The 26,533-nt window shown below is 39.4% G+C and overlaps 1 protein-coding gene across 3 annotated transcripts in view; it reads left to right on the top strand.

The window, feature by feature from the left end:
• Positions 1 to 22,422, top strand: part of CLMN (calmin) — an 84,163-nt gene extending 61,741 nt beyond the window's left edge. For all 3 annotated transcript variants that reach the window (XM_032233768.1, XM_032233760.1, XM_032233775.1), the window contains 8 exons: positions 1,402 to 1,592; positions 4,626 to 4,819; positions 5,998 to 6,080; positions 7,042 to 8,301; positions 13,954 to 14,141; positions 16,293 to 16,353; positions 17,790 to 17,854; positions 21,495 to 22,422. In XM_032233768.1, the coding sequence (XP_032089659.1) occupies positions 1,402 to 1,592; positions 4,626 to 4,819; positions 5,998 to 6,080; positions 7,042 to 8,301; positions 13,954 to 14,141; positions 16,293 to 16,353; positions 17,790 to 17,854; positions 21,495 to 21,657 (2,205 nt within the window). In that variant the 3' untranslated portion in view covers positions 21,658 to 22,422. The remainder of the gene's footprint in view (positions 1 to 1,401; positions 1,593 to 4,625; positions 4,820 to 5,997; positions 6,081 to 7,041; positions 8,302 to 13,953; positions 14,142 to 16,292; positions 16,354 to 17,789; positions 17,855 to 21,494) is intronic.
• Positions 22,423 to 26,533: the final 4,111 nt, after the last annotated feature.

Genomic DNA, 26,533 nt, shown 5'->3' with positions numbered 1-26,533 from the left:
ACTTGTTCTCTTTTCCAACCTTTGGGGTATTTTTTTTTCCTTTCTATCATTTGATAACTTTCCACTAAAAAGGCATTGCTGAATTCTAATAAATCATATTATTGCCATATATAAGATAATCAGTATTTAGCAGAAATACCTTTCTTTAATATTTTTCCATGAATGCTTGGCGGTGGGGTGGAGATGTGATGCTGTGTTCTGGCAAAGGCAAGAAGGGTTTGGAGCAGTTCATGGGAACACAACTACAGGAAGGCAGAGAGTTAGTTTATACCAAGGGTCAGCAACCTTAAACACTCAAAAGAGCCATAAAGTTCCTAACTGGAAGTCCCCCATTCAGTTCTGGAGCTAACCGGAAGTCCAGTTCCCACACCACAGAGTCTCCTCTTAGCGCGGTGTCCTTATCCCTTTACCTGTCCTAATCGAAAGCCCTAACAATTATGGAGCCAAAAAGAAAACCTGTCCCTTGCCATAGAGTCTCCTCCTGGTTCACCGTGCTTCCCCCCCACCCAAACTGGAAGCTCCTCTCAAAATTGTTGTGCAGCAGAAGGATGAAAGAGCCACCTGTGGCTCCAGAGCATAAACCAGGGGCATAAACAATAAACAGTTGCTGACCCCTGGTTTATACTGATTCCCCTGAAAATCCAATGTTCAGGGAAGTAGGATTCTCAGATAACAAGGCAGATACATGAAGGCCTGTAGCACTAAGAGCAGAAGTACTTTTCTCAAGCAGGCTTTTTGGCTGTAATACAATGCCTTCTCTGAAGAGAAAGAGGTCAGTTTGTGGAAGGGTGACACTGTCCAATAGATAGATAAGTAGATTTGTTACAGATTAATCATAAGAAAAATTCAAAAGGTCACCTTTTAGGTAGTGAGCAAAAGCAGTTCACGTACTGTATATATTTAAATCTTTGCTGTGCAACTACATTATTAATGGCTAAGACGCTTTACTTAGCAATAGTTGCACATTATATCCATTTGCCCCCATTGTATATACAAATTATTTATTTTTGTAACCTCTTAAAGCTTAAATAATCCACAGAATAAATATGTTACTCTTAAAGTGAGCATGTTTGTGGATTGTTTACTTACAGCACCCATACCTGTAGTTTGGCCCATATCTGGGCCATGTTACTGCAAAATATTGATTGTTGGAAGGTGGTGTACATTTTATTATATATATTGGAATGCCAGTTTCCAGTGCTTGTGATGTTGGGGATGGACAGCTGTTTTCAGATGCATCAAATTGGCCTCAGCTGAACTCTGGGTCTTAGCACTGAAGAGGTGCCTGCAAGCTGTCTCTTGCCTAAAGCAATGAAAAGGGCTGATTGTCTGGGAAGCATGACTAGATGATAGATCTTTGTTTTGTATTTCTGATCTTAATAATTGCCTTTTTCATTACAGATAAAGGAACTTACAGGCAACCTCAATAGGAACTCCTCCTCATCTAGCCTGTCATCGGGGCCAAGTGGCCCTGATTCAGACACATCTCATCCCAGCACACCTAATGTTGAGAGAAACATGTCTGTTTCAGTGAAGGATCAGCGGAAAGCAATCAAGGCTCTTTTAACTTGGGTTCAGAGGAAAACTAGAAAGTATGTTGATTCCTCTCCTGACTTTTTAAAAACGCAAATCAATTTCATTGCCTGTTAGAGGGATGAAAAATGTCATTTTTTGATCTGTTTAAAGCAGGGGTATTAAACCTTTTTATACCTACCGCCCACTTTTGTATCTCTGTTAGTAATTTTCTAACCGTCCACCGGTTCCACAATAATGGTGATTTATAAAGTAGGGAAGTCAATTAAATTAAAAAAAGGAAAGTGCTTCAGTATCGGATAAAACCTCTACCGGCCACCATGAAAGCTGGAACACCCACAAGTGGGCAGTAGGAACCAGGTTGACTACCGCTGGTTTAAAGCAATGTAAAGGAGATCTTGTGCAAGAACAGAATATAATTGAGCCTGTTAGCAAGCTGATCCACTTTCCTGATGTTCCTGTTTGTTTTTGTTTGTTTGTTTTATTGAGCTTGTATGCCGCCCACTCCCGAAGGACTCCGGGCGGCTTACAATAAAACAAGGGAGGGGGATAATACACAAGACAACATTTTAAAATATACAACAGTCACAATTTCCGAGGGGCTGGATATTTCGAAAGCCCCCCGGCCTGCTGGAGCAGCCAGGACTTAACAGCTTTGTGGAAGGCCGGGAGGGTAGTGAGGGTCCGCATCTCCACGGGGAGATCGTTCCAGAGGGCTGGAGCTGCAACAGAGAAGGCTCTCCCCCGGGGAGTCGCCAGCCAACACTGGCTGGCAGATGGGATCCGGAGAAGGCCTAACCTGTGTGATCTAATCGGTCTATGGGAGGTAATCGGCAGGAGGCGGTCTCTCAGGTACCCAGGTCCGATGCCATGAAGGGCTTTATAGGTAACGACCAGTGCCTTGAAGCGGATCCGGAGACTAATGGGTAACCAGTGCAGCTCGCGGAGGATAGGTGTGACGTGGGTGTACCTGGGTGCACCCACGATCGCTCGCGCGGCTGCGTTCTGGACCAGCTGGAGTCCAATTGATTTATCTGTGCAAATCTCCATTATCATACAAAGATTATGGAAACCAGAGTAAATGTACTAGTTCTTTCTCTTAGTATGTATTCTTGGAGAAAGTAGGGAGAATCATAATTTGTCAGAAAATTAAACTGGGATCCAGCTTTGTGATTCCACTCCTCCATTTCTATCCATTAATCTCAAAGAAGAAAGGGGGTATAGTAATCTTGTTTGTCTGAAGTTCAATTGTCCACAGATTAATTTTCATCTCTATATATGGAGCTTAAGAGACCAATCTTTTGTGCCTGGAATGGTCAGAGGTTTCATTGCCAGTTAAAATGCTATTCTAAAATGCAAGCAGCTTCTATGCACCTTCCTTTCCATATCTTCTTTGTTTAATGGCTTCGTATAGAACCATTGTGAAATGGGTCAGTGGAATAACACTGTTATGCACATCACATTTCTGTAAGAATATATTCTAAGTCAGAACTCTCTACCTAAGGTTGTTGTTTTTTGGGGCTGGGAAAAAATACAAAAAGCTTATGGCAATATTTTCAAATATTCATCTTGTGCAAAGATAAAAATTCCAAGCTTAAATAAACTGTGTTTATTTGCCTATTAGATTTCAGGAAGCAGTTTATAATTCCTCTAAATTATTACAGAGAGCAACTTGCCCTGAGTTCTTTTTGTGTTTCTGTCTCTACCTAAATTTTAATCTCTGCTTTAAAAATTACAAGCACCATTACCCCCCATAGAGGCATATTCTTGGAGGGGGAGAATTGTCCCTAACACATTTCCCTGTTTAGGAAGACCCATTAGTCTATTTTGAAATCTCAGGGACATGATGACATTATTGGACAGGTCTCAAGCCAAGCAGGAAGCAAGTTGGGCTACTCGGTGATCAAAGATTGGTGTCACGGGGGACTTTCTATAATGTCTAATCTCAGCTTCCCTTTGCTGCTGTGAATAGTGTCTAGCAGTGCTGTCAATTGATCATGTACTCAATTCACTTCCTAAGTGGAGTGTAAGCTGCATTTTGCGATGCCCATAGAATCAAATATTTCCCATTTGGAAGTAACTTCTATGGGGCAATCATTTCAACCTCTAATTTCATGATAGTATTTAAATACTTCATGTCTCACACGTAATAAACTGTGCTGTGATATCATCAAAGGTGTTTGAGCATGGGCCTATTACATTCTTTGTTATAAAGAGTTTTATGTTGATGGCATTTCCATGTATGATAATTTATGATCATTGTCTATCTGGACAATGGGCATTTGTTAAATAAAGGAGGTTTCTGGCTGATGTATATTTTTACATTCAAATGAAAAGCTAGTAAAGCTAGATAATATGTTTAAAATAGCCCTACATCAATTCACTTAAAATAGGAAGAGTTAACCAGCATCAAGTCATATGCATTAATATATTCTTATATTTTTTTCTAAAACATAAATACTGGTGTGGAATAAATTTTGTTGAAGGATAACATTAAAATTAAAGAACGGTTTCTGGAATTGGGTATAATGAGAAGAACTAGGGATGACATTATAGCAGTGTTTCAATATCTTAGGAACTGCCACAAAGAAGAGGGAGTCAGACTATTTTCCAAAGTACCCGAGGGCAGGACAAGAAGCAATGGATGGAAACTAATCAAGGAGAGAAGCAACCTAAAACTAAGGAGAAATTTCCTGACAGAACAATTAATCAGTGGAACAACTTGCCTCCAGAAGTTGTAAATGTTCCAATACTGGAAGTTGTAAAGAAGAGATTGTATAACCATTTGTCATAGGGTTTCCTACCTAAGCAAGGGGTTGGACTAGAAGACCTTCAAGGTCCCTTCCAACTCTGTTATTCTATTCTATTCTATTCTACTCTACTCTACTCTACTCTACTCTATTCCACTACTCCTCTCCACTCCATTCCATTCCATATATGAAAAAACCTGGAAATTTAGTTGTCAGCTTATAATTGTGTGGTTCAATTTATAAAGCTGAATTATTTTATTGTAACTATTTTTCATGTTCCAAAACTTGTTAAACTTGTTGTGTTTTGTATCTGAATGTTCATAATGCCTCTTTCTCTCTTAGATATGGTGTTGCAATTCAGGACTTTACCAGCAGTTGGAGAAGTGGCCTGGCCTTCTTAGCTGTAATCAAAGCAATAGATTCTAGCTTGGTAGATATGAAGCAAGCTTTAGAGAAATCTCCCAGGGAAAACTTAGAGGATGCATTCTGTACTGCACAAGTCTATCTGGGTATTCCAAGGCTTCTGGAACCAGAAGGTAACCTATTCATTTTTGAACGTCACCAGCATGTATATGTAGCAGAAACAGATAAACATACAGGGCAGATAAATGGTAACATGCACTCTACTATTAAGAGAGATCGTTCAGAACAAGATTTAGGACATTCTGGCATTTAATACAAAATAGAAGTGATAGCACAATTCAGCTTAACAGATTGCATGTTGAGAACCTTCCTAGAACAAAAACAAATCTTATAGATATGAAGGTTATAGATAAAAGGAAGAAAAATAAATATTTTTAATTTAGCAAACTCATCATCAGGAAGATTACCGTATATACTCGAGTATAGGCCGACCCGAATATAAGCCGAGGCACCTAATTTTACCACAAAAAAACTGGAAAAGTTATTGACTCGAGTATAAGCCTAGGGTGGGAAATGCAGCAGCTACCGGTAAATTTCAAAAATAAAAATAGATACCAATAATGTTTTTGAATATTTATTTCAAAGAAAAACAGTAAACTAGCGGTGTATTCAATGAAATACTTCACTCACCTCATGATGCTGATGTCCCGCTGTGATGATGATGTCCCGTGCAGCCGCGGGAGCGATGTCCCGCCTCCTATGACACACGGCACAGTGATTCCTATCATTGGATCACTGTACCAGAGGAGGTGGGACATCGCTATGTGGCTGCTTGCCATAACAAGGAGGAGGTGGGACATCGTTGCAGAGCGGCAGGAGGGGGAGGAAGGGGAATCGTAAGACAGCCCTGCATTACATTAGAACGTGAGGAGGGGGGATGGTGCGGTGCGCGCTGCGCGGCAAACTGACACAGAGGGAGGGGAAACTCACAGGGGCACTGGGCCATTCACGAGTGTCACCCAGCGGCATGGCCCCGCCCCTTTTTCTCCTCCATTTCGGGCAAATTTTTCACTGACTCGAGTATAAGCCGAGGCGGCTTTTTTCAGCCCAAAAAGTGGGCTGAAAAACTAGGCTTATACTCGAGTATATACAGTACCAGCACTGTTACTCTAGAATCATCTTCCAGAACCATGTTTGTTCTTTAATAGAAACTTTCGTACCTGGAGAAGAATATTAAAGTACAAAGATGTTAATTGAGAATAAAGTAAAGGTGCAGTTTTGAAAAGACAGAATGGTAATTATGGATGCTTTGCTTAATATTGAAATGATGCTTTATGTAATTTCTTCCCAGACATTATGATTGATTCACCTGATGAGCAGTCCATCATGACGTATGTGGCACAGTTTTTGGAGCATTTCCCAGAACTAGAAGCGGTTTGTGTTTTATTTTGCTAAACTTTTTTTTAAAAATTCTTTTTAAGATACTAATATAATATCACTCCTTGTGATTTTCTGATACATTATCGTGCTTAATAGATTAAGTAAGGAATGCTTACTGATTTTCAGACTTTCACCCTTGTATGATTGTTGCCCACTTCTGTCAGGCTTTGTCAGTTGTTGGTATTAATATTTCAATATATTCAATCTTATGATCATAAGATGATTCAGCTATTAATTTAAATCAAAGTATAATCAAATCACTTATCTTCTACAATGATGCATCATATTGAATTGAAAAAATATCAAGGACTTTGCTGTTCTGGAAAGAAGAAGGTATCTTCATCATAAATTGCCCAAATTGAGTTGATGATTGTTATGGCTATGTGAATCCTTTAGAACCTGATTTAGAGTATAAAGATCATCAAAATAGATGGTACAGGATATCAGACTCCAGAGACTGGCTTGTTGAAGACATTGGACCTTATTTGGATATAGAACTTCCTACAAGCAAAACAAAGTATTCTAAATCTGGTTTTCAAAATATGACAATCAGCATATTGATTAATTCATGCATATAGTCATATTAGCCTATCCTCAATGTTCAGCAAATGAGAATTAGATATATACTGTCCATTTTTATCCAAGTCTCTGTCCAATGCCTTCTCTTCAACTTTTTGTGGTGGAATTGTATTCTATATAGACTTTAAAAAACTAACTTTCACATCTATGCTATGAGAATTAAAAAAGCAGAACAAATAGATATGGAATTCCCAAATTGCATTCCATTATTATTAGTTGTAATAGAGTTTGCTTGATAAGAACTGTTCATTTTTATTGAATTAGAACAATTATTTGCCCAGTGTTTTGGAAAAATATTACCATTCAACTTTTTTTCTGATTCTATGGTTATATAATTATGTATTCATTGTTATTGTTTATTTTTAATATCACATAGGAGGACTTTTCAGATCTGGACAAGGAATTTCCAATTGAGTCTGCTTATGTTCATATTAAAGAGATACCAGAGGAAGAAAAACAAGAAAAAGTGTTACTCCTCAATGAAAATGGAGAACATATATATCCTATTCACCTAGTAGAAAACCAGTCACCACTACACCAACTTGATGGTTTTACTTTGCCTCTTGATGAGGAGAATCAAAATTTTCATGCAACAAGTACAGAATCTAATGACAGCCTAGCTGATTATATGGATTCTTCTACAAACGAACCTCAAAGGCCTAGGTCATTGCCAATAAGAAGTGTTCAAATCAGTCCCATTGCTAAATTTGCCAACCAATTTGTAAACCAATCTGAAGTAAATCAAGTGAATTTGTCTGCTTCGATAAAGAGTGATGACCTCCCATCAACTGTTTTTATTTACCATAAAGATTCTGTTGAACCAGTTGACTCTGATGAATTTGACTCTGACATTCAAAAATCATCGAGCGAAATAAAAGAATCACCTGAGAGTAACATTTGCTCCTTGCCTTGGACTTCCCATTTGTCTAAAAATGTATCAGAACATCTGACAAATGAACCTGAGTATGTAATTCCAATCTCTGAAGAACAAGAGGTCGTACAGAAGTACATATTAGAGATGTTGAATCAGGAAATAATATCTAAGCTTACAGAAAATGATGAACCTATGGAACAATCATCTAACTTAAAGGAAATCCCATCTACTAATCAGGAAATTGATGGACATGACGTTAAAGATAATTCAGAGGCAACTTATGCACCTGAATATGAACCAATCAGTAATACTTCCAAAAGCCTTAATGCTGCTATTGAAGAATCAATGATGACACCAAATCCTTCCAAAGTTTCCATAATTCCTCATGACCTTTTCTATTATCCACATTATGATGTCTCCATATCAGCACTGCTGGATGCCTTCACTACCTCCACTTCGGATACAGACCTTTCCCTTTTAGAAAACAGCAAAATCTGCTCAGAAATTCTAGTTGATTGTTTGGCTGAAAATGAGCCCCTTAGCCTAAGCACTGAAGGGAATATTCCCAAACAAGATCTACCAAGCAATATGAAGGATGTGCCAAAAAAAAAGGACAATAAAAGCCCAAGAAAACAGAAAAGAGATTCTCAGAGTCATACCAAATTTTCGTTTGGCACGGCTGCAGTGGTGGGGAAAAACACAGTGCCTCATAAGAGCAACAATATGGCTACCACAGAAAACGATTCTGCGCATCCAGATGTGGTAAAATTTGCTTTTGCCATTACTTGCTCAGTTCAGCAAAATAGTTCTTATTTTAACTTGCACTATAGGATTTAGGGGAGCTGTAAACATACTATTTTCAACTAGCTTTAAAAAAATTGTCTGTTTAGGTTTTGATTTATTTTTTTTTACTTAAAGTCAGGATTAGATGCTTTACTGATTTTTTTTTTTACTGATTCATGGGAAGATATCAGAACATTTATCCCTGTTTTAATAGTGAGTTTGGATTTAAATATTGGGACCAGAGAAGGGTTGGTTTCTGAACCATTGACACAAAACATTCACCCATCATTGCCATATACATCAGGAGTGGGCGGCAGATATCATGTGGCTACTACCATTTCATTTATGGTTCCTAGTACACATCAAGATCATATTGCTAAATTTGGGGGCAACATGACATTTTAAATTTTAAAGTATTTTAAATTATTAAAATGAGGAGGATAGGAACATTTTGATAAGCTTGAACAACTCATCCCCATATTTACAACATAATAGAAAATCACAGAACACCAAACCTTTTTGGTTCTCTTCCCTCTAGTGAGGTTCATACATCACTGGAAACCCTTCTGCAACTTGCCACCTGGTTAGTTATGTGTTTCCCAGCTTTTTTCTCCTTTGGATTTGGGCTGTCTATTAGCCACGCTCAGAACTGCTTATAAGATTTCCATTTGTTGGCTAGCCTTGAAACAGTATCCTTAGCTGTCCTTCTGCAGTAGGCTTTCTAAAGCTGGTATATCTCTCATTTTGTTGGACTTTGGCCAATTAGAATACTGGGTAGGGGTGAAAGAAGTTATAAAACCTGAAGAAGACTGCTATGTCAGTGTTTTCAATTTGCCAAGTGCTGACATTTTATTACAAGGTTTGCGAATATCCAAACCCTTGAAAATAACTATGTATTAGGGACAGTTCACAGCAAAAGTTGGCATTAACTGGCAAGTCATCTAGGAGAGAGGCGGGTTGCTCCTGGTTCAGCCCGGTTCAGCATAACCGGTAGTGGTTATTTGGCCTGGGTTGCAGAACTGGCAGCGACCCAGGATGGCCACACTCCCGAACTGTTTCCCCGGTCTCTTCTGCCATTGGCAGCATGTTTCTGTGCATGTGCAGAACAATTTACAGTCAACTGTGCATGCGTGAGCAATGCACGGCATGCACACATGCAGCAAACTGGTACTAAGTGGTATAGGAACCCACTCCTGGTCTAGGTGATGCTTATTTTCATTATCATTCATAAAATTTTGGAATTTTCATCATTTATATATAAATAACAGTTATCACATTTCAGGCTTTCATTGAATAATTAATATGAATAAGTTTTTGCTATGCAATATTTTTGTTGGAAGACCAGTTTCAGAATAAAATTGAATAGTGAAAGTGGTGTATAACTGCAGTTTATTTGATGTTTGCATAATGGGAATCTCACCGTAATGATGCAGTATATTAGTACCTGACATCTCTGTGGCCAAAATTAGTTTACAGCCAGGTACATTCATTATGATTCTCACATGTTTATTGCTTGCTCTCATTGCATTTGGCATGAAATATATGATATGAAATTAGGGAATACAAAAGTTTCATCAATATGTTCTAGTTCAAACCAAGCTATTTCAAATTTGGGCTTAATCTATCTGGAACATTCAGGTAATCCAACTTGGAATCAGAACAATCCATATCTGAATTCTCTTTTGTGATTATTTTCTGCTTTAAGGTGGGCTTTGATCATTATGAAATAGTGTCCATATGGGTTTTGAGACTCATTAATCCTTGTTTCATGATTAAGTAGGGACTCGGATATTTCCTCTGTAGAAAAATGCATAACCTATTGTAGATGAAAATTTAGAACTTATAGAATGATCTAAATTGTTCTTTGAGTATGCTGTAGTTTGTAGTGTCAAAGCTGTTCTAATTGGACATTTGATTTCTATAGAAAAAAATGAAGGTTGTTGGGGAACAGACTTGTGACTCTATCTCTAGCAGTGCACAGCTATTCCCACCATCCAGCAGAAGAGATTTAACAGCCCCAAACTGATACCTAGTTTGAACGTTATAATGTGAATTGCCTAGCTGTCATTAATTTGGGCAGTCCAATTTCTATGGATGAAAATATTCTCACAATCAGTGTCTTTACAAAATAGATTTCATTGTGTAAGCACTTTTGTTATATGAAATCTCAAGGTTCTGGGGTTCTAAGAAAGCCCTTGTATATGCAGCTCTGTGTATGTAGGCTTCCCCATCTAAGAAATCTATAGTAAGTAACATGATCGGAAGGGCAAGGCTGGGAAGAGCCATTTTAACATGGGAACCAATGCTCACTCTAATGCCTTGTCCTCTGTGGACAAGTAAAACACAAAGGAGGCAATCATTTTTGAAAGTGTATTGCATATTGTCTTCTATAACTGAAAGTGAAAGTTTGCAGTCCCAGTGAGTGTTGGCGGTGTAGGTCAGACTGGAATCTTTGTGAGTCGTGTAGTGATTTGACATGATAAAAGCTAGGCTTCCCCATCTTATTCTCTTCAGAGGTGGTTGAACTATTGCTGTATTTTCTTCAGCCAACATGGCAGCAAGGTAGATTTCAGATGGTACATCTGTCTGGACTCACTGAGTTGGGTTTAGTTTATCATTCTGATATTAGCTGAGTTTGGGACATTAATTCCTAGACAGTAAATGGAGCCCTGCTTGGTTTTCTGGGAAGAGAGCTAAAAAAACACTTCCAAAGGCTATCCCTCACAATACATCCCAAATTGATCAGATAATTAAACAAATTTGCCACCTACACATCAGTGGTGGGTTTCAAATTTTTTTAGAACCTATTCTGTAGGTGTGGCCTGTTTTGTGGGAGCGGCTCAGTGACCATGTGACCGGGTGGGCATGGCCAACTTGGAAAATGTGGTGAAACTCACTTAACGATGCTCTTGCTTAGCAAACAAAATTTTGGGCTCAATTGTGATCATAGGTTTTCTTTCTTCTTTCTTACTTTCTTTCTTTCTTTCATCTCTTTCTTTTTCTTTCTTACTTTCTTTCTCTTTCTCTCTTTCTCTTTATGTCTCTCTCTGTCTCTCTGGCTTTTTGTCTCTTCCTTCCTTCCTCCCTCTCTGTCTCTGTCATTTCTCTGTGTGTCTGTGTGTCTGTCTGTCTCTGTCTCTCTCCTCCCTCTCCCCATCTGTCACTCTGTGTGTGTGTGTGTCTGTCTGTCTGTCTGTCCCTCACTCTATCTGTCTCTGTCTCCCTCTGTCTCTATCCCTCTCCCCTCTCTTCCTCTCTCTCTGTCACTCTTTGTGTGTGTGTGTCTCACTCACTCTGTGTGTGTCTCTCTCTCTGTCTCTGTTTCTCTCTGTCTCTCTCCCCCTCTCCCCTCCCTTCCTCTCTGTCACTCTGTGTGTGTATGTGTCTGTCTGTCTCTCACTCACTCACTTAATCCCACCCTCCCTCCTTCCCCATCTCTCTCTGTCTCTTTGTCTCTGTGCCTCTCTCTGCCTGTCTCTCTCACTCACACAGACACACACATACACACACATACTGTGGTCACCTTGTTGAGTGTTCCAATCACATTTGGCCTGAACTTATGGTTTTTTGCAGCATTCTGTAGTCATAGGGCCAAAATATATGGTTAAACGTATATGACAGCGTCTTCCAGCCATGGCCCCACGCTGTGGAAAACATAGGCACGCACCACCCCGCACAATTACAGCCTGGAGCAGGACCAAAACCCCTCTTCCAACTGGCCCTTCCTCCTTTGGAGGGCTTTGGAGGGAAGCTTCTGCAGAAGCACGTGAGAACAAGTTCCTGCCATTACAAAGTCTCAGAGGCTGTAATTGTATGGAGTGTGCGCGTGCATCTATGTTTTCCACAGTGTGGAGCCACGACGAGGCTCTGGGTGGCCGGCGATGACTGCAGAGCCCATCTGTGGGGGGCGGGGTTCCCTTCGCATTCGTCTTCCCAGATCGGCTCTGGAGTCATCGCCAGCTGTGCAGAGCCTCGCTGCAGCTCCACACTGTGGAAAACATAGGTGCACATGCACACCCCGTACAGTTACAGCCTCGGCAACTTCATAATGGTGGGAATTTGTTCTCACTCACCCAGGCTTCTGCAGAAGCTTCCCTCCGAAGCCCTCCAAGAGAGGAAGGGCTAGTTGGAAGAGGGGCTTTGGTCCTGCTCCAGGCTGTAATTGTGTGGGGTGTGCGCACGCCTGTTTTCCACAGGATAGGGCCATGGCCGGAAGACAAGGAACGTGAGGGGGACCAGCGGGGCCTCATCTTTCTGAAGAGGACCTGTCCCCAAAGAGGGCAGATATGGTGGCATTGGTCTTGGGATATTCAGCGAAGCCCTCCAGGGAAAAACGTCATGGGGGATGGCTTTTTAACCAGGCGGCTGTCAGAGGGAAGAGGGCAGCGCACACCCGTGGGCTTGTGCAACAGCCAAATCCTCGCCTCCTGTTCCTTCTTCGGCTGCTGTACAAGCCCACGTACTGTGCGCTGCCCTCTTCTCTCTGACAGTGGCCTCGTTTCCAATGGAGGGGGTGGGGAATGCATGCGTTTTCCTCCCTCTGCATGGATTTCCCACCCCCTATTGGTAACGAGGCGGCTGTTGATGGGGCAAGCCTAGTAAGGACAGGGGGGGCAAGCAAGCTGCGACTGGGCGGGTGGGGGCAGCAAGCAAGGGGGCAGGCAATGGGAGGGGGCATTCTGGTACGTGACCTCCAGAACGGGTACCGGAAGACACACTAAATCTGAGGAATGGGTACAAGCGTACTGGCGTACACCCTGAAACCCACCCCTGCTGTACATGTACAAATAGAATTGTTACCAATGCTGACTTTATATATATAAAGTGTGTGTGTGTGTGTGTGTGTGTGTGTGTGTGTGTGTGTGTGTGTATGTATGTATGTATGTATGTATGTATGTATGTATGTATGATCACTTTACCAGTGATTATGTTATATTTTTTGCTGCACAGCTCAAAAATGATATAGGGAGGAAATTTGTTTTGTCTTGCTGTTTAAGTTAGCCATCATCTGGCAATGGCAATATATGCAATTGTTTAGGGGACACCATCCAAATGGGAAACCCAACTAAGAACAATAGCAAGCTCTATTCCCCTTTTTACAGCTTGTAGTTTAGATACAGATAAAATCAGATTTATGCCTTGTGCACTATTAATGTGACAATGTGTATTTCTACTTGAATACCTACCAAATTTGCCACGTAGAAACATTTTTTTATCCAGCAAGCTTTTGAGTTTCCAATTGTATACAATTGTTGCACTCAGTTCTGTTTGCTAGTGCCACTTGTATTTTAGTGTATGTATGTATATGTGTGTGCATACACACACACACACACACACACAAACATGTCTATAATTTGTTAGTATGATACATTATTGGTAGATGATTTGAGCAGCACTCTGCAAGGAAATGATTGACAAAAATGTATGCAGTTGCTAAGAATCGACACTAACTTGATAAGAATCGACATTTACTTGATGACACATTATCAATTAAACAAACTCTGCAAGTAAGAAAATAGGATATCACTCTCTAATGAATTTACCAATTACATGTATTAAAGAAGATACATTCCTGGTGGAAGAATATAATTCATATGTTTTCAATCTGAACATTTTATGCTCTTTTTATAGATTAAGGAAAACCAATCTGATACTGCAGCTGAAGAAAGAAAACTGCCAGAAGAAAGAAGTAAAAAGAAAGAAAAAAGAAAGAACAAGGCAATTTTCCAAGGAGAAAGTCCCCAGAGCTCAAAACCTGGCTTTACTCGGTTAATAGATAAGCTGGAAGAAGAATCCATAGACCATCTGGCTTTGGCAAGGTGCTTTCTGGCCCCACCTACAGAACTTGTCTTGCCACTTTCCTTGCCCAGTTTCTAGATAAAGCATAGTTACCAGCAACATCTCACATTTTACTGGTCTTCTTGGCTTAAAGTCCTAAAAGCTGTAGCATGGGAAATGAGTAGGAAAGAGTAAATATTTATACATCTTTTTAAATGTATTTTTAGAAGGACATAATCTGGCCAATATTTAAGCATACCATTGAGTGCACAGCTTTCCAGAGAAATTAATAGGGCGTAAATTATAACTCTTTCATTAAAAAATTGAAAATTGAATTTGATATTGTATTTTTAAAGTTTTGTTTAGTTATTGTATAATAAAGCAAACAGAAATAATTGGATGTAGTGGTTGAAGTATTGGCTAGTAACCTGAGGATTGTAACTTCTAGTGCTACCTTAGGCAAAAAGCCAGTTGGTTGGCCTTAGGCTTTATCTCAGCCCTAGAAAGGAGGCAATGGCAAATCACTTCTGCAGGATCTATCTAGGCAGTCTCCGAGAATCAGACACAATTGAACAGAGGAAGAAAAAATGAAAAATAAAACAAAATACTTTTTCTTCATCAACATCTGAGTATATATGAGCTGTGGTGGCACAGTGATTAGAATGTAGTACTGCAGGCTAACTCACTGCTTACTCCAGGAGTTCAATTCTGAATGGCTCAAGGTTGACTCAGCCTTCCATCCTTCCGAGGTGGGTTTAAATGAGGATCCAGATTGTTGGGGGCAATATGCTGACTCTGTCAACCGCTTAGAGAGGAGGCTAGAAAGCACTGCGAAGCGGTATATAAGTCTAAGTTCTATTGCTATCTGAGTATTACTTTCTCCTCCTCCTCTCAATATACCTTGGAAAGATATTTTTTTCAACCGTCCATTGCATCTGTTTTTCACTGAATCATTTAGTTGGGCTTTTGTTTTTGTTGTTACTGTAGAATGTAATATTTTTAATTGCTAATATTTTATGGCAGCTGGTCACCTAGAAGAATAGGTAGGTCACTTTCCTTTAAAAATGGATTCATTCATCCACAGAATCATCTGTACTTCAAACAATGCCTGTTGGATGTATTTTCACTGCTGCTTCATTATAGCTGCCTGGGATTGCTCTCTAACTAGAAGATCAATAATGCAACATATGCAGCAGACCAGGAATCCCTTGTGATGTATTAAGCTACATGCAGGATTTTGTTATGAGAATTACTCATTTATCAAGGTTTAGACAAGTTCTGTTGGAATACCATCCATGACCAGGAGGCAGAGCAGGTTAGATCTTTAAAGTGACTTCATCGCAGTTTACAGTTTGGGAAATCAATTTCAATAGCCTTTTTTTTTAATTTATGAAGATGAGCTGAGGAAGTCAAGAAAAAGAGGAAGGAAGCCATATCCTTCCCAAAGTGCTTGATGTGTTTTGATACCATTCTCCTTAGCCCATCAGTCAGTGCACTGAATCGAACTGGATAAATTTAATATTCTGCCTAATCCCTTATCATTGATTAACCCATTTCCCAACTGCATTCTCACTCAGCAGTGTCCCTGGTTTTCAATAGTTTCTGCTACCTCTTCATCTTCTCTATTTTCTATTTTGTTGTGCAAATCAAAGGGGTTATGTTAAACACACCTCATGTCGTGGCTTTTCTTAAGAATATGTTTCTTCTTAAGAACTATATATGCTGCCATGTTGAGATAAAAAAGGATAATACAGTGGAAAGTATCTATTGCACTTTTGATGCATGTGCAAGTTTGGGAGTTGGCTTACTTTCTTGCCAAGAGCAGTAATAATATTCCAGAACATCATTTATTCTGAATAACTGAAACTATTAATAAATTGTGGCTAAGTGGAAATGGTGCAGCGAGAGAATATGGGTTGCCCTAAACATACATTTATCTGGATAATTTCAGGATCTGAAATGTGAGAAATGTGTATCACTGGATATAATTTTCTTTTATACCAGCCTTCTCCAGCACACCTTCTAGTTGAGTTAGATTATAATTCATTCACCAATATTTTGGTCAGTGCATTTAGTGCAAGTCTTATTTCCTAAAACCTAAATCTTTTCAGGCTTGGGAAGGCTGCAACAATATTAGGATGCTTTTTTCAAATCACGATTGACTTACATATGGATTCATTTATGCATTTCAGGATGAGCTACAGTGATCCCAATATTGTCTACCAAATAACTACCACTGATTCAACAATTAAGGTAAGCAAGTGAACTTTTACTTCTGGAACTAGTCTGTACTACTCCTAATGTTTATTTAAATGAAACTGAAATAGCATAGTTTTAAATACCTCCAATGCAGTGGTGAAATTCATTTTTTTTTACTACCTGTTCTGTGGGCATGGCTTGGTGGGCATGGCAGGGAAAGGATACTGCAACATCCCCATTCCCTCCCCACTCCAGGGGAAGGATGCTGCAAAATCCCCATTCCCACCCCACTCTGGGGCCAGCCAGAGGTGGTATTTTCCAGTTCTCCGAACTACTCAAAATTTCCACTACCAGTTCTCTAGAACCTGTCAGAACCTGCTGAATTTCACCCCTGCTCCAATGGAGCAATCAGTCTTGTCTGTCAACATCCTCCAAACTAATCTGAAACCCCTGTCTTATTCCAAGCACACCGGATATGAGACAATTAGATAACAATAATATCTATATTTAATTAATTAAATCTCATGTTCACTTAACATTCATAATATCTAGCTGTGAAAACTCTGCACATTGTTTTAAATTATCAGCATCATAAATGAGGCTATTTTATCCTGTAGCTATAAGTATACCTCTTCAATATTATGTCCCTCAAAGAGGTGAATTACAATTTCCACCATATCTACCCACCATTTCAATAGCCTGTGATCTGAGGTTGATGGGAGATTCTGTTCAACAAATTTGAAGTACAGTATGTTTGGAAAAGCCAATCAATAGATATCAAGAAAAATCACATTTCCAACGCTATTGTATATAAATTTCACTGTTACCAAAAACAAGGCAGTGCTTGTTTAACAAATGCCTTCTTTAATGATTTACAGCAGTGATGAAAAAATAACTTTGTGACCAATTCTCACATTTACATTTGCAAGTATGCTGAAGCAAGATTATAAGGACAGCTGTGGTTTGACTTAGTAGTCATTTCACTTAAGAATTAGGTTGTCAGTCCCAATTGTGATGACTAAATAAGAACTATCTGTATTAAGAGCTGACTTCCAAGATACAGTAGAACCTCTGGTCATGAACAGGACCAACTTGGGTTCCGACCAAAAAATGTGCTTTTTTTTTTCATGGCCGATTTCTCCTTCCACGCCATTTGTTTTTTGGAAGCACCAAATTTCCAAAATTAGTGGTCACGACCAAATCTGTTTGCAACCAAACTTATGAAACAAATTACGGTTGCGACCAGAGGTTCTACTGTAGTTGGCCTCTTAAGGCCCAGTCTGAAGTGGTATAAACAGACTGATATTAAAGTTATAAATGTACTTACATTAGCAAATACCCATGTCTTTCTCAGATAAATTTAGACAGGATAAATGATGTAATTCAATGCAAAAAAAGGAAACCAAGTTTAGTTGTGCGGTTATCATCTACTTTAAAGGTTAGCCTATATAGTTATAATATGGCTATACTTCTGGATTATATATTTTTAGGAAAGTGGCAGCCCTGGTGTACAAAAGAGCACAAACCGAAGTGAATATCCAACTCCTGCTATCAGGTAGATATATTGCTTCATTTTTGTACATCAAGCCTTAAAAACAAATATAACATTTGGTTCAGTGGTGGGTTTCAATTTATTTTATTACTGGTTTGCTCGTGCGCGCGCAGTCCGGGTGGGTGGGCAGAGCTTCCCGCTGCCACCACTACTGGTTCGCCTGATCTGGGGTGAACCGGCAGAAACCCACCTCTGATTTGGTTGACTGAAAAATGCCTTTAATCATATTGGTATTCCTCTCTATAATATATAACTGTAGGTAGTTCTTGATTTATGACTGTTCATTTAATAATAGTTATAGGAATGATGGCCTTGGAAAAAAAAGTGTCTAATGATCTGTTCTGAAAGTTTTGACCATCACACCACCCCATAGTCATGTGATCACAATTCGGGCACTTGACAACTGACTTACATATACAACAATTGCAACAACTTGCAGCACATGATCACAATTTGCAATCTTTCCAGCTAGCTTCTAATAAGCAAAGTCAATTGGGGAAGCTATATTTGCTTAATAATTCATTTAACAACCGTGCAATTCACTTACCAACTATTATGATTCACTTAAAGTCTGGGATAAAAATGGTCATGAAAATGGTTCTGGTCATGTGATGGCTCACTTAATAATCACATTAGCAGCCAAAATTCCAGTCCCAGTTGTGGTCATTATATATTTCATAGCAATAGCAATAGCAATTAGACTTATATACCGCTTCATAGGGCTTTCAGCCCTCTCTAAGCGGTTTACAGAGTCAGCATATTGCCCCCACAGTCTGGGTCCTCATTTTACCCACCTCGGAAGGATGGAAGGCTGAGTCAACCCTGAGCCGGTGAGATTTGAACCGCCGAACTGCAGTTAATAGTCAGCTGAAGTGGCTGCAGTACTGCACTCTAACCACTGTGCCACCTCGGCTCTTCTATCATGTAAAATATAATAAAACTGGATACCTAGCAATCCTGAGTCAAAATATCCTTGTTTTTTTGTTAAATATGAGCCTATCAATAGAAATACATAATTGTGATGCTCTTCAAATAATAAAATTGAAAGATTTGAAGAATGAGAATGGTGGGAGGTTGATGAATGGCAGAACCAGATTTTTAACACTTTAGAATGTATGTCAGCTAGGTTGAATTCAGATTCACATTGTGGTCTATTGCAATATTGGTTAAATATTCACCAATTATTAATCACTAATCTGTTTCCCATTTTGATACCTTGAGAAACTTAGTACTGAGAGAAATGAATGGAGGGAAGTGATGCAGCAAAATATAACCTTGTGATTATTTTTGTTTTGGTTTGCTACTGCTGGCTCAGAGTAGGCTCAGCAGAGCTTTCGATTTTTCCACTCTATTGGCAGTTAGTTGGTTCCAGAAATGTGTGGCAGCATCTTTTCCCAGATTTGGTGCCCACAAATGTATGGACTTCAACTCCCTGAATTTACAAAACAGCCATGCTGACTGCAGAATTCCTGCAGCTGACAAGCACATCTCTGAAAGGCATCCAAGATTGTAAGGGTGATCTATATTCTCTCTCTGCACTTGTTCAAAAAGTATGCTAAGCCATGGTTTGCTTAACCATAGTTTGTGGAATAAACTGTAATTCCTAAGTAAGTTTCTTTTAAAAAAAAATGCTTGCCTCCATAATCTTAACATTAGATATAGATTTTAAAATATAAATAAAATATAAATATAAAGTAATTGTGTCAGAGTTATATTTACTATTTCAGATATCATAATGCAGTTAACAGTTTCTAATTAGGGAGTCATTACCTACAGCTGTTTATGGTGTATCTGCAGCCCTTCTCTAGTTATTTTGTGATGTGTAGAATTCTCATCGTTGTTGAAGACAAAATTTCTTCAGATCCCTTACAAACCATAGCAATCTTTACCAATTTTCCTCTCCCTCTGTAGTTTCTTGAAAGTCTCAGTCTGAACTCATCCGAGTGAAAAGATGGTTTGTGGTCTCCCCTTCCTTTCCTCTTTCCCCTGTCCACTCATCATCCTGCTTCATTAATAGCATACTCTATCCAGAAAGCACAACTGTATTTTGCAGGATCCAATCTGGATCAGTCACCGGGACCAGAGGTTTTGTCTTCCAAGCTTTCGGACTTGTTTTGGAGGAAGAATACAAGCGAGCAGTCAGATGAGGAGACCCAAACTCATTGGTAGCCTCACACTGCAATGAACAAGGACACACATTCAGTTTTTCAGCTACTAAGATTGTTGGATGAGCAGACACAAAAACAGGGAAGTGATTGAAGCTTGGGAAATAGGACCCTCGTCAGTCAATAGGAGTGCTGATTTACCACCAGTCTATCAAGTACTTAGAAGGTGAGGGCTGGGCAGCACAAGCAATTACAGCTAATGACTTAAAAACCAGCCAACAACACACTCCAATATCTAAAAAGCCACTTACAACAGGCACTATATATACCATAGGGTTAACGTCATTGCCCATTGGTTGCCCTCTCCCCTCTTTGGAAGAGCTTTATAGCTCCTGCTGCCTTAAGAAAGTTCAAAACATTCTTAAAGACCCATCTCATCCTGGGCACCCTTTTTTTGAACTATTAACATCTGGCAGACGGTACATGATAATAAAAGCAAGGACAAATAGGCTGAAAAAGAGCTTCTATCCCAGGGCAGTAACTATATTGAATTCTACTGTATAGTGCAATATTAATGCAATATTGGGTTTTCAATTCAATTGTAAAGCATCTGAAGGATATGTGTTTGTGTTTTATTTTTATAGTTATAATGTATACTGAAAATGGCATTTAATTTCTTTGTATGAGGTACAATGACAATAAACTAAACTAAACTAAACTAAACTAAACCATACATAGAACAGCACTCTGCTAAAGACAAGTTCCCTGAAGATTGGCTCCAGCACAAGTCCGCGGAAGACAAAATCTCTGGTCCCAGTAACTGATTCAGGTTGGATCCTGCAACATTATCCTGGGACAACATTCATTTGTGACAACTATTATTTGTTCACTTTGATGATATCAACTATAGAGCCATCTTGAAGGTCTTGTTTCAAAAGCCTTAACAATTTAAAATGCAGAAGAGTGGTGGGTGTATGGATAAAAAGAGGATGAAATAGGGCTTAAAAATAAGTTGTGCCTTGGATTTTATATAATTATTCTTGCCTCTCTCAACTACTTTATAGTGTATTTATTTATAGTATTACTATAGGTTCTCAACCTGTGGTCCGGAGACCCCATGGGGGCATGACATCATCACAGTGTCCATGCAAGCTTGAAGAAATGTTATGATTTAAATCTTGTTATGTTTTGTGGGTCTGTGGCCATGACCTGTGGCCACAAAAGGTATTTAAAGGGCACTGTGGTGACGAAAATGTTGAGAACCACTGCAGCATTACAAAAACAAATCCAAGTGGCTTACAGGAATAAATTAAATTGGACCACCAGAGTTAACAATCAAAGAACCAAATATGGGATAGAGAGTTCTTTCCTTAGAATGTAATGGCTAATAGTTGAAGTGCCTGGCAGATACTTCTATGGAAAGTGGGGATTCAAAGGCCTTATCTTTAATAGTTCTCTAATGACTATTCTAATGTCTGGTTATTTGGAAAAGGGCCACGACTGATCATGGGTATTTATACTTTCTCCACTCTTTCCAGGAAGAGAAAAGACCTTGAAGAGGAAGACATTCTAGAGAAGGAACTTTTATGTATGACCTCTTCGCGGACAGACCAACCTGAGCTGTTTTACTTCATTATTTTCCTCTGGGCAATAGTTTATTGCTTATTACTCCTTCCACAGCTTATTAGCAGCCCACTTTGATCTCTGTGAATGCATCAGAGTAATAAAAGATAGCCGCTTGAGGTTTATGTTTATGTGCCCATAATCCTTTCTTCAGGATGTAGTAATGCCTGCCAAAATAACCAGGTCAGGATTAAGAAGGAAGAGATTAAAGCTTGTTTGGATTCATTTTGTTCCTGTAAAGACCAACCGGAAGCCCATTAGCAAAATAATAAGGCAAAAGCATCTCCTTGCTCATATTATCCTAGCAATGGTCACATACATATTCTCTGTGATAATTTGTAGCCAATTTGTTTAGCAATCACTGGTAACCTTAATCTTTGTAAACTGATCTAATTCTCTTTTAAAACTACTGAGGTTGGGGGCATTACTACATACTGTGGCAGCAAATTTCATAGACCTCCTGAAGGAAATATTTTTGTCTATTCTGTCCTGATCATCTATCATTCAACCGCATTGGAAACTATAGTTTTAGTATAATGAAAGAAAAAAAAATTCTATTTTGTTCATGTTGCATAACTTAACATTGGCATCTCCTTCCTCACCTTTTTCTAAATCAATAAGCTCAGATCTTGTAATCTTTTCTTATTGGGCTCAGAGCAGGTTCTATGGGTATTCTTGTTTTACTGTTGCATTATATGACTTTTTGTGTACATAATATATATTTGTATAGAGAGATCTACACAGAGTGAAGACATTCGGTTAATGAATTCAGGATTTTTGTACATTTATGCCTTGCTTTGTAGAATACAAAATAAAATGAACAATCTTGTAGGGAAATCTGTATTTAGAGTGTTTTGCTCTTTCTTCAAAACATATTTCTTTATTTCTAGCTTTTTTGCACATCCACAAAATCTAATACATACACCCAGAACCAATATAGTGTAGTGGCTGAGATAATGTACTGGGACTGGGACTCAGATTCTAATCTTCCCTCAGGCACAGAAACCAACTGGGTAGCTTTGATCAAGTCATTCTCTCTCAGTCCTAGACAGAGAACTTGAAAAACAGTTCTCTACCAACCCACACTGGACAAATGTGTAATTATGTTCCACAACCTTCAGTGTAGAGACCTTGATACTACAGTGGATTGATTTGGACTAATATGCATAGACATACCCGAGCATTTTGAATTGTTTGTTTCAAAACCATAGTTTTGGATTAGCCTGTGTGTGTGTGTGTGTGTGTGTGTGTGTGTGCGCGCGCGGGGGGGATCGTGTGTTTCACCAATATTGGAGCAAAGGAATTTGCTGGTGGTGGTTGCCATAACAATATTTTAATCTTTAGTTTTGAGACTATATCTAATAAGAACAATGCCATTTACCAGCTGCCTTATTTGGTAGAATGGGGATGCCAGCATACTTTTTATTACCTTTAGGTAGCAGATAGCACTTTCTTCAGCCATGGGGAAAAGCCTGTGACTCTCATATTAGAAAAAGTTGGGGAGCACTCTGTGCTATTTTGGAGATAACGCATACATTATCTCTGCTGAAGCTGGTTGGGAAATTCTGAAAGTTGAAATCTACATCTTAAAAGTTGCCAAGATTGAGAAACACTGGACTTGATAGTGGATTACAGATTATTTATCATACTGTATATGTCTGTGATGGCGAACCTTCACATGGAGCCATTTGTTAGGGTACATGAGGCATTACCCTGTCAGCTCCACTGTGCTTGCGCATGCTGGCCAACTGACTTTGGCCTTCTTTTAAGGCCGTATTTCACCCTCCAGAGGCTTCCTTGAAGCCTCCGGAGTGCCAAAAACCGTTCCTATGGGCAAACAAGAAGTCACCCTGTTTTTTGCCCTCCAGAGCCTTCAGGAGGCTTCTCTGAAGGCTCCAGAGGGCAAAAAAATGCCCCTACGAGCAAACCGGAAGTCACCGTTGCCGAACCTTCGGGTTGCCTGTAGGGCCATTCTTTGCCGTCCGGAGGCTTCAGGGAAGGTCCTGTAGCCTCCGGGGGAGGCAGGGGGGGCTGTTTTTGCCCTCCCAAGGCTCCTAGAAAGCCTCTGGAGCCTGGGGAAGGCGAAGAAAGCATGCCAAAAGTGGGGAGGAGCGCTGGTGTGGGGTATATGTGTGTCACGCACGCATGCACGCTGAGGTCGCAGGCATAGCATGGGTGTGGGCACACCCACACACGAATCCTCTGAACTCCCCCTGCTTTTGGCACACAATCCAAAAAAGGTTAGCCATCACTGGTATGTGTCACTTAATACTCATTACATGAGTTACAAGCGTGTTTCCGTACTGTAATTTGAGAAACTACTGAAAATCACATTTATATAATAGAAAAAAATGTGTGGGGTATAACTTTTATATTCTCTCAGTGAGCTTGATGCTGGTGCTTGCACACAAAAAAAGATAAAGATAACCTTAATTCAGGAAGCAACATACAGGTAAGCCTTGTTTAATGACCAGTTGTTCAGTGACCATTTGTAATCACAACAGCTGAAAAAAAAGACTTATGATTGGTCCTCAAAGTTGCTGCCTTCAGCATCCCTGCAATCATGGGATCACAATTCAGGCACTTAGCAAGTGGCACAATTCAAAGTCAGAAGAGAAAAAGAACAATTGAGGGAAAGAGGAAGGAAGGGTCCTGAGAAAATCAAACTCAATATAAAGGAGGCCTGTTCCTTGCTCATGCTCCATTAATTCTCCTAAAATCCACCTTTAAAAAAAATAAGACAAAAATGTATCCATAATGCAATCAGTACATTTTTATTCACTAGTACAATGAATTAATTGGTTGATTTAAAAAAATCTTTAAGATGTCATACTGAGGTAATAGTCACCATGTTATTCAAGGGTATTATCCAGAGGTGGGTTTCAAATCCCGGCGCTACCGGTTTGCTTGCATGCTTGCAATGTTTCTGTGCATGCGCAGAAGTGTCCAGGCAGGCGGGTGGAGCCTCCTACCACTGCCACTACCGGTTCGGCCAAACTAGGTCGAACCGGGAGCAGCCCACTTCTGCTATTATCCACACCCCAATAAAAATTCTCCAGAAGTAGTATCTTTACAAGAGATACTCTCTTTCATCTTGCCAATGGCCAGGTCATCATGATTAAATATACTCATTTTATTGAGGCCTGTGCTTCCAAATCTGGAATTCATTTACTAGAATTTCAACTATATTTCCTGATAGGATAAGCCCCTAGATTATATAAACGGACAGCAAATGATGCTAGCACTAATGATGATGTTACCTAATTTGGGTAATGAAATGTCTGCAAGAAAACAAGCAAGCGCAGAGAGTAGCAAGAAACTCTCAGTTTCTAACTATTTTTAAAAAGATTCTTTTTTTTACTTTAATATAAAAGTAAATTTATTTTTTAATAAATAGAAATGCAAACACATTCTATCCTTACATATTTTTCCTGCTTTAACATATGAATGTTTGCAATTACTCTTTAAAACTCAAGAGTAAATAAACATTAGATGCACAATTGAAACAGCAAATGGGATCTCTGTTGCAAAACAATTCATCTGCAGTCACACTTTTAAAAAGAGGATGCAATAATGAACAGCTTAAAACATTTTTATGTTCCAAGTCTTCAAATAAAAGAGATGGATTTTCTGTGCTAAATTGTTTCTATCTGCTTATTTACTTCTGAATGTTCAGCTTATATTAAGGATGAGAACAATCACTTGAAACAGACTAGGGACAGCAATAAAGATGTAAATCTGAAGCCAGGAATATATAACAAAAGCCTCTGCCCAATAATTACGTTCCTTAAATCAATCAATCAACCAATCAATCAAGCTAGCTAACTGGCTCATCTAGCTAATGTATTCTCGTCTACCATTTATACTCAAATGCATTGTTATCATTTTGGTAAAACATTCTGAAACAGGCATACAGAAAACAATTAGTGTGAACCCCCAAAAGGGTAGATGAGGCAGGGCCCCATTCTCCTGGACTTTTGGAAATGTCTGAAGAACTGGCTCTACCACCTTGCTTGGGTCTCACAGAGATCAAGCTATTGGGCTCGTTAGAACCTTAACGGCCTTCCTCCCACCTTTTAAACTTCAAATTTTAACTAACTTTGCCTCCAAATAGAATATTTATATACAGTTTTTATGTTCTTATATTTTTCTTGAACATCACCCAGAATTCCTCTGTGAGGAAAATAGACAGTTCCTAAATTTGACATACAATTTACATGTCATGAAATAGACATTCAATTTCAAACTTGAAACAAGTGACATTTCATAATTAATTTCAGGGGCATCCTATTTATAGTTACTTGGAAGTCAATCCACAACACAAGGATCTTCATTTCTGATAGCATATTATTAATAAGCATCAAACACAAAAGAGCTTTAGCCAACTTAAATGCAGACTTTAGCTTTTATTCAAAAATGCTAATATTTTGCAATCAAATGGCCTTTAAGGCATACGGGCCATCAAAGAGACAAATATCTGACTTCATTCTCTGACATTTATACCTTCAACTATAACAGCTATTCAAATTTATTAATTTTCTACCAATATTAGTTTTATAAATAACGTAAGGTGGTAAACAAACATAATATTCCTTATTCCTATTGACTAATTGAAAGAGTGATTGACCTTGGGCCAGTCACTCCCTCTCAGCCCACCTCACAGCAGAGGTGGGTTGCTCCCAGTTCAGCCAAACCAGTAGTGGTATTTGGGCATGGGTCGCTGAACCGATAGTGATGACTGGCCGGTCATGCCCCCGAACTGGCCCGCTCCAATGCTTGCCCTGCCTCACCTTCGCCACATGCATCCACAGAACTGCCTCCTCCTGCCTACACAGGTAAGTATTTGCGCTAGCCTAGCCCCCCCTATCCCCACCGGCCAGCATTTCTCAAAGCCACTGCTGTTGCAGCCATGGCGGGGATGGGGGCAGCATGCTGGAGAAAGCAGTAGTAGCAG

Source organism: Thamnophis elegans, chromosome 1 (assembly GCF_009769535.1).
Source record: "Thamnophis elegans isolate rThaEle1 chromosome 1, rThaEle1.pri, whole genome shotgun sequence".
In the NCBI taxonomy this organism is placed as follows: Eukaryota; Metazoa; Chordata; class Lepidosauria; order Squamata; family Colubridae; genus Thamnophis; species Thamnophis elegans.
Note: the sequence above shows the minus strand (reverse complement) of the source record. Positions and strands in the feature narration are given on the sequence as shown.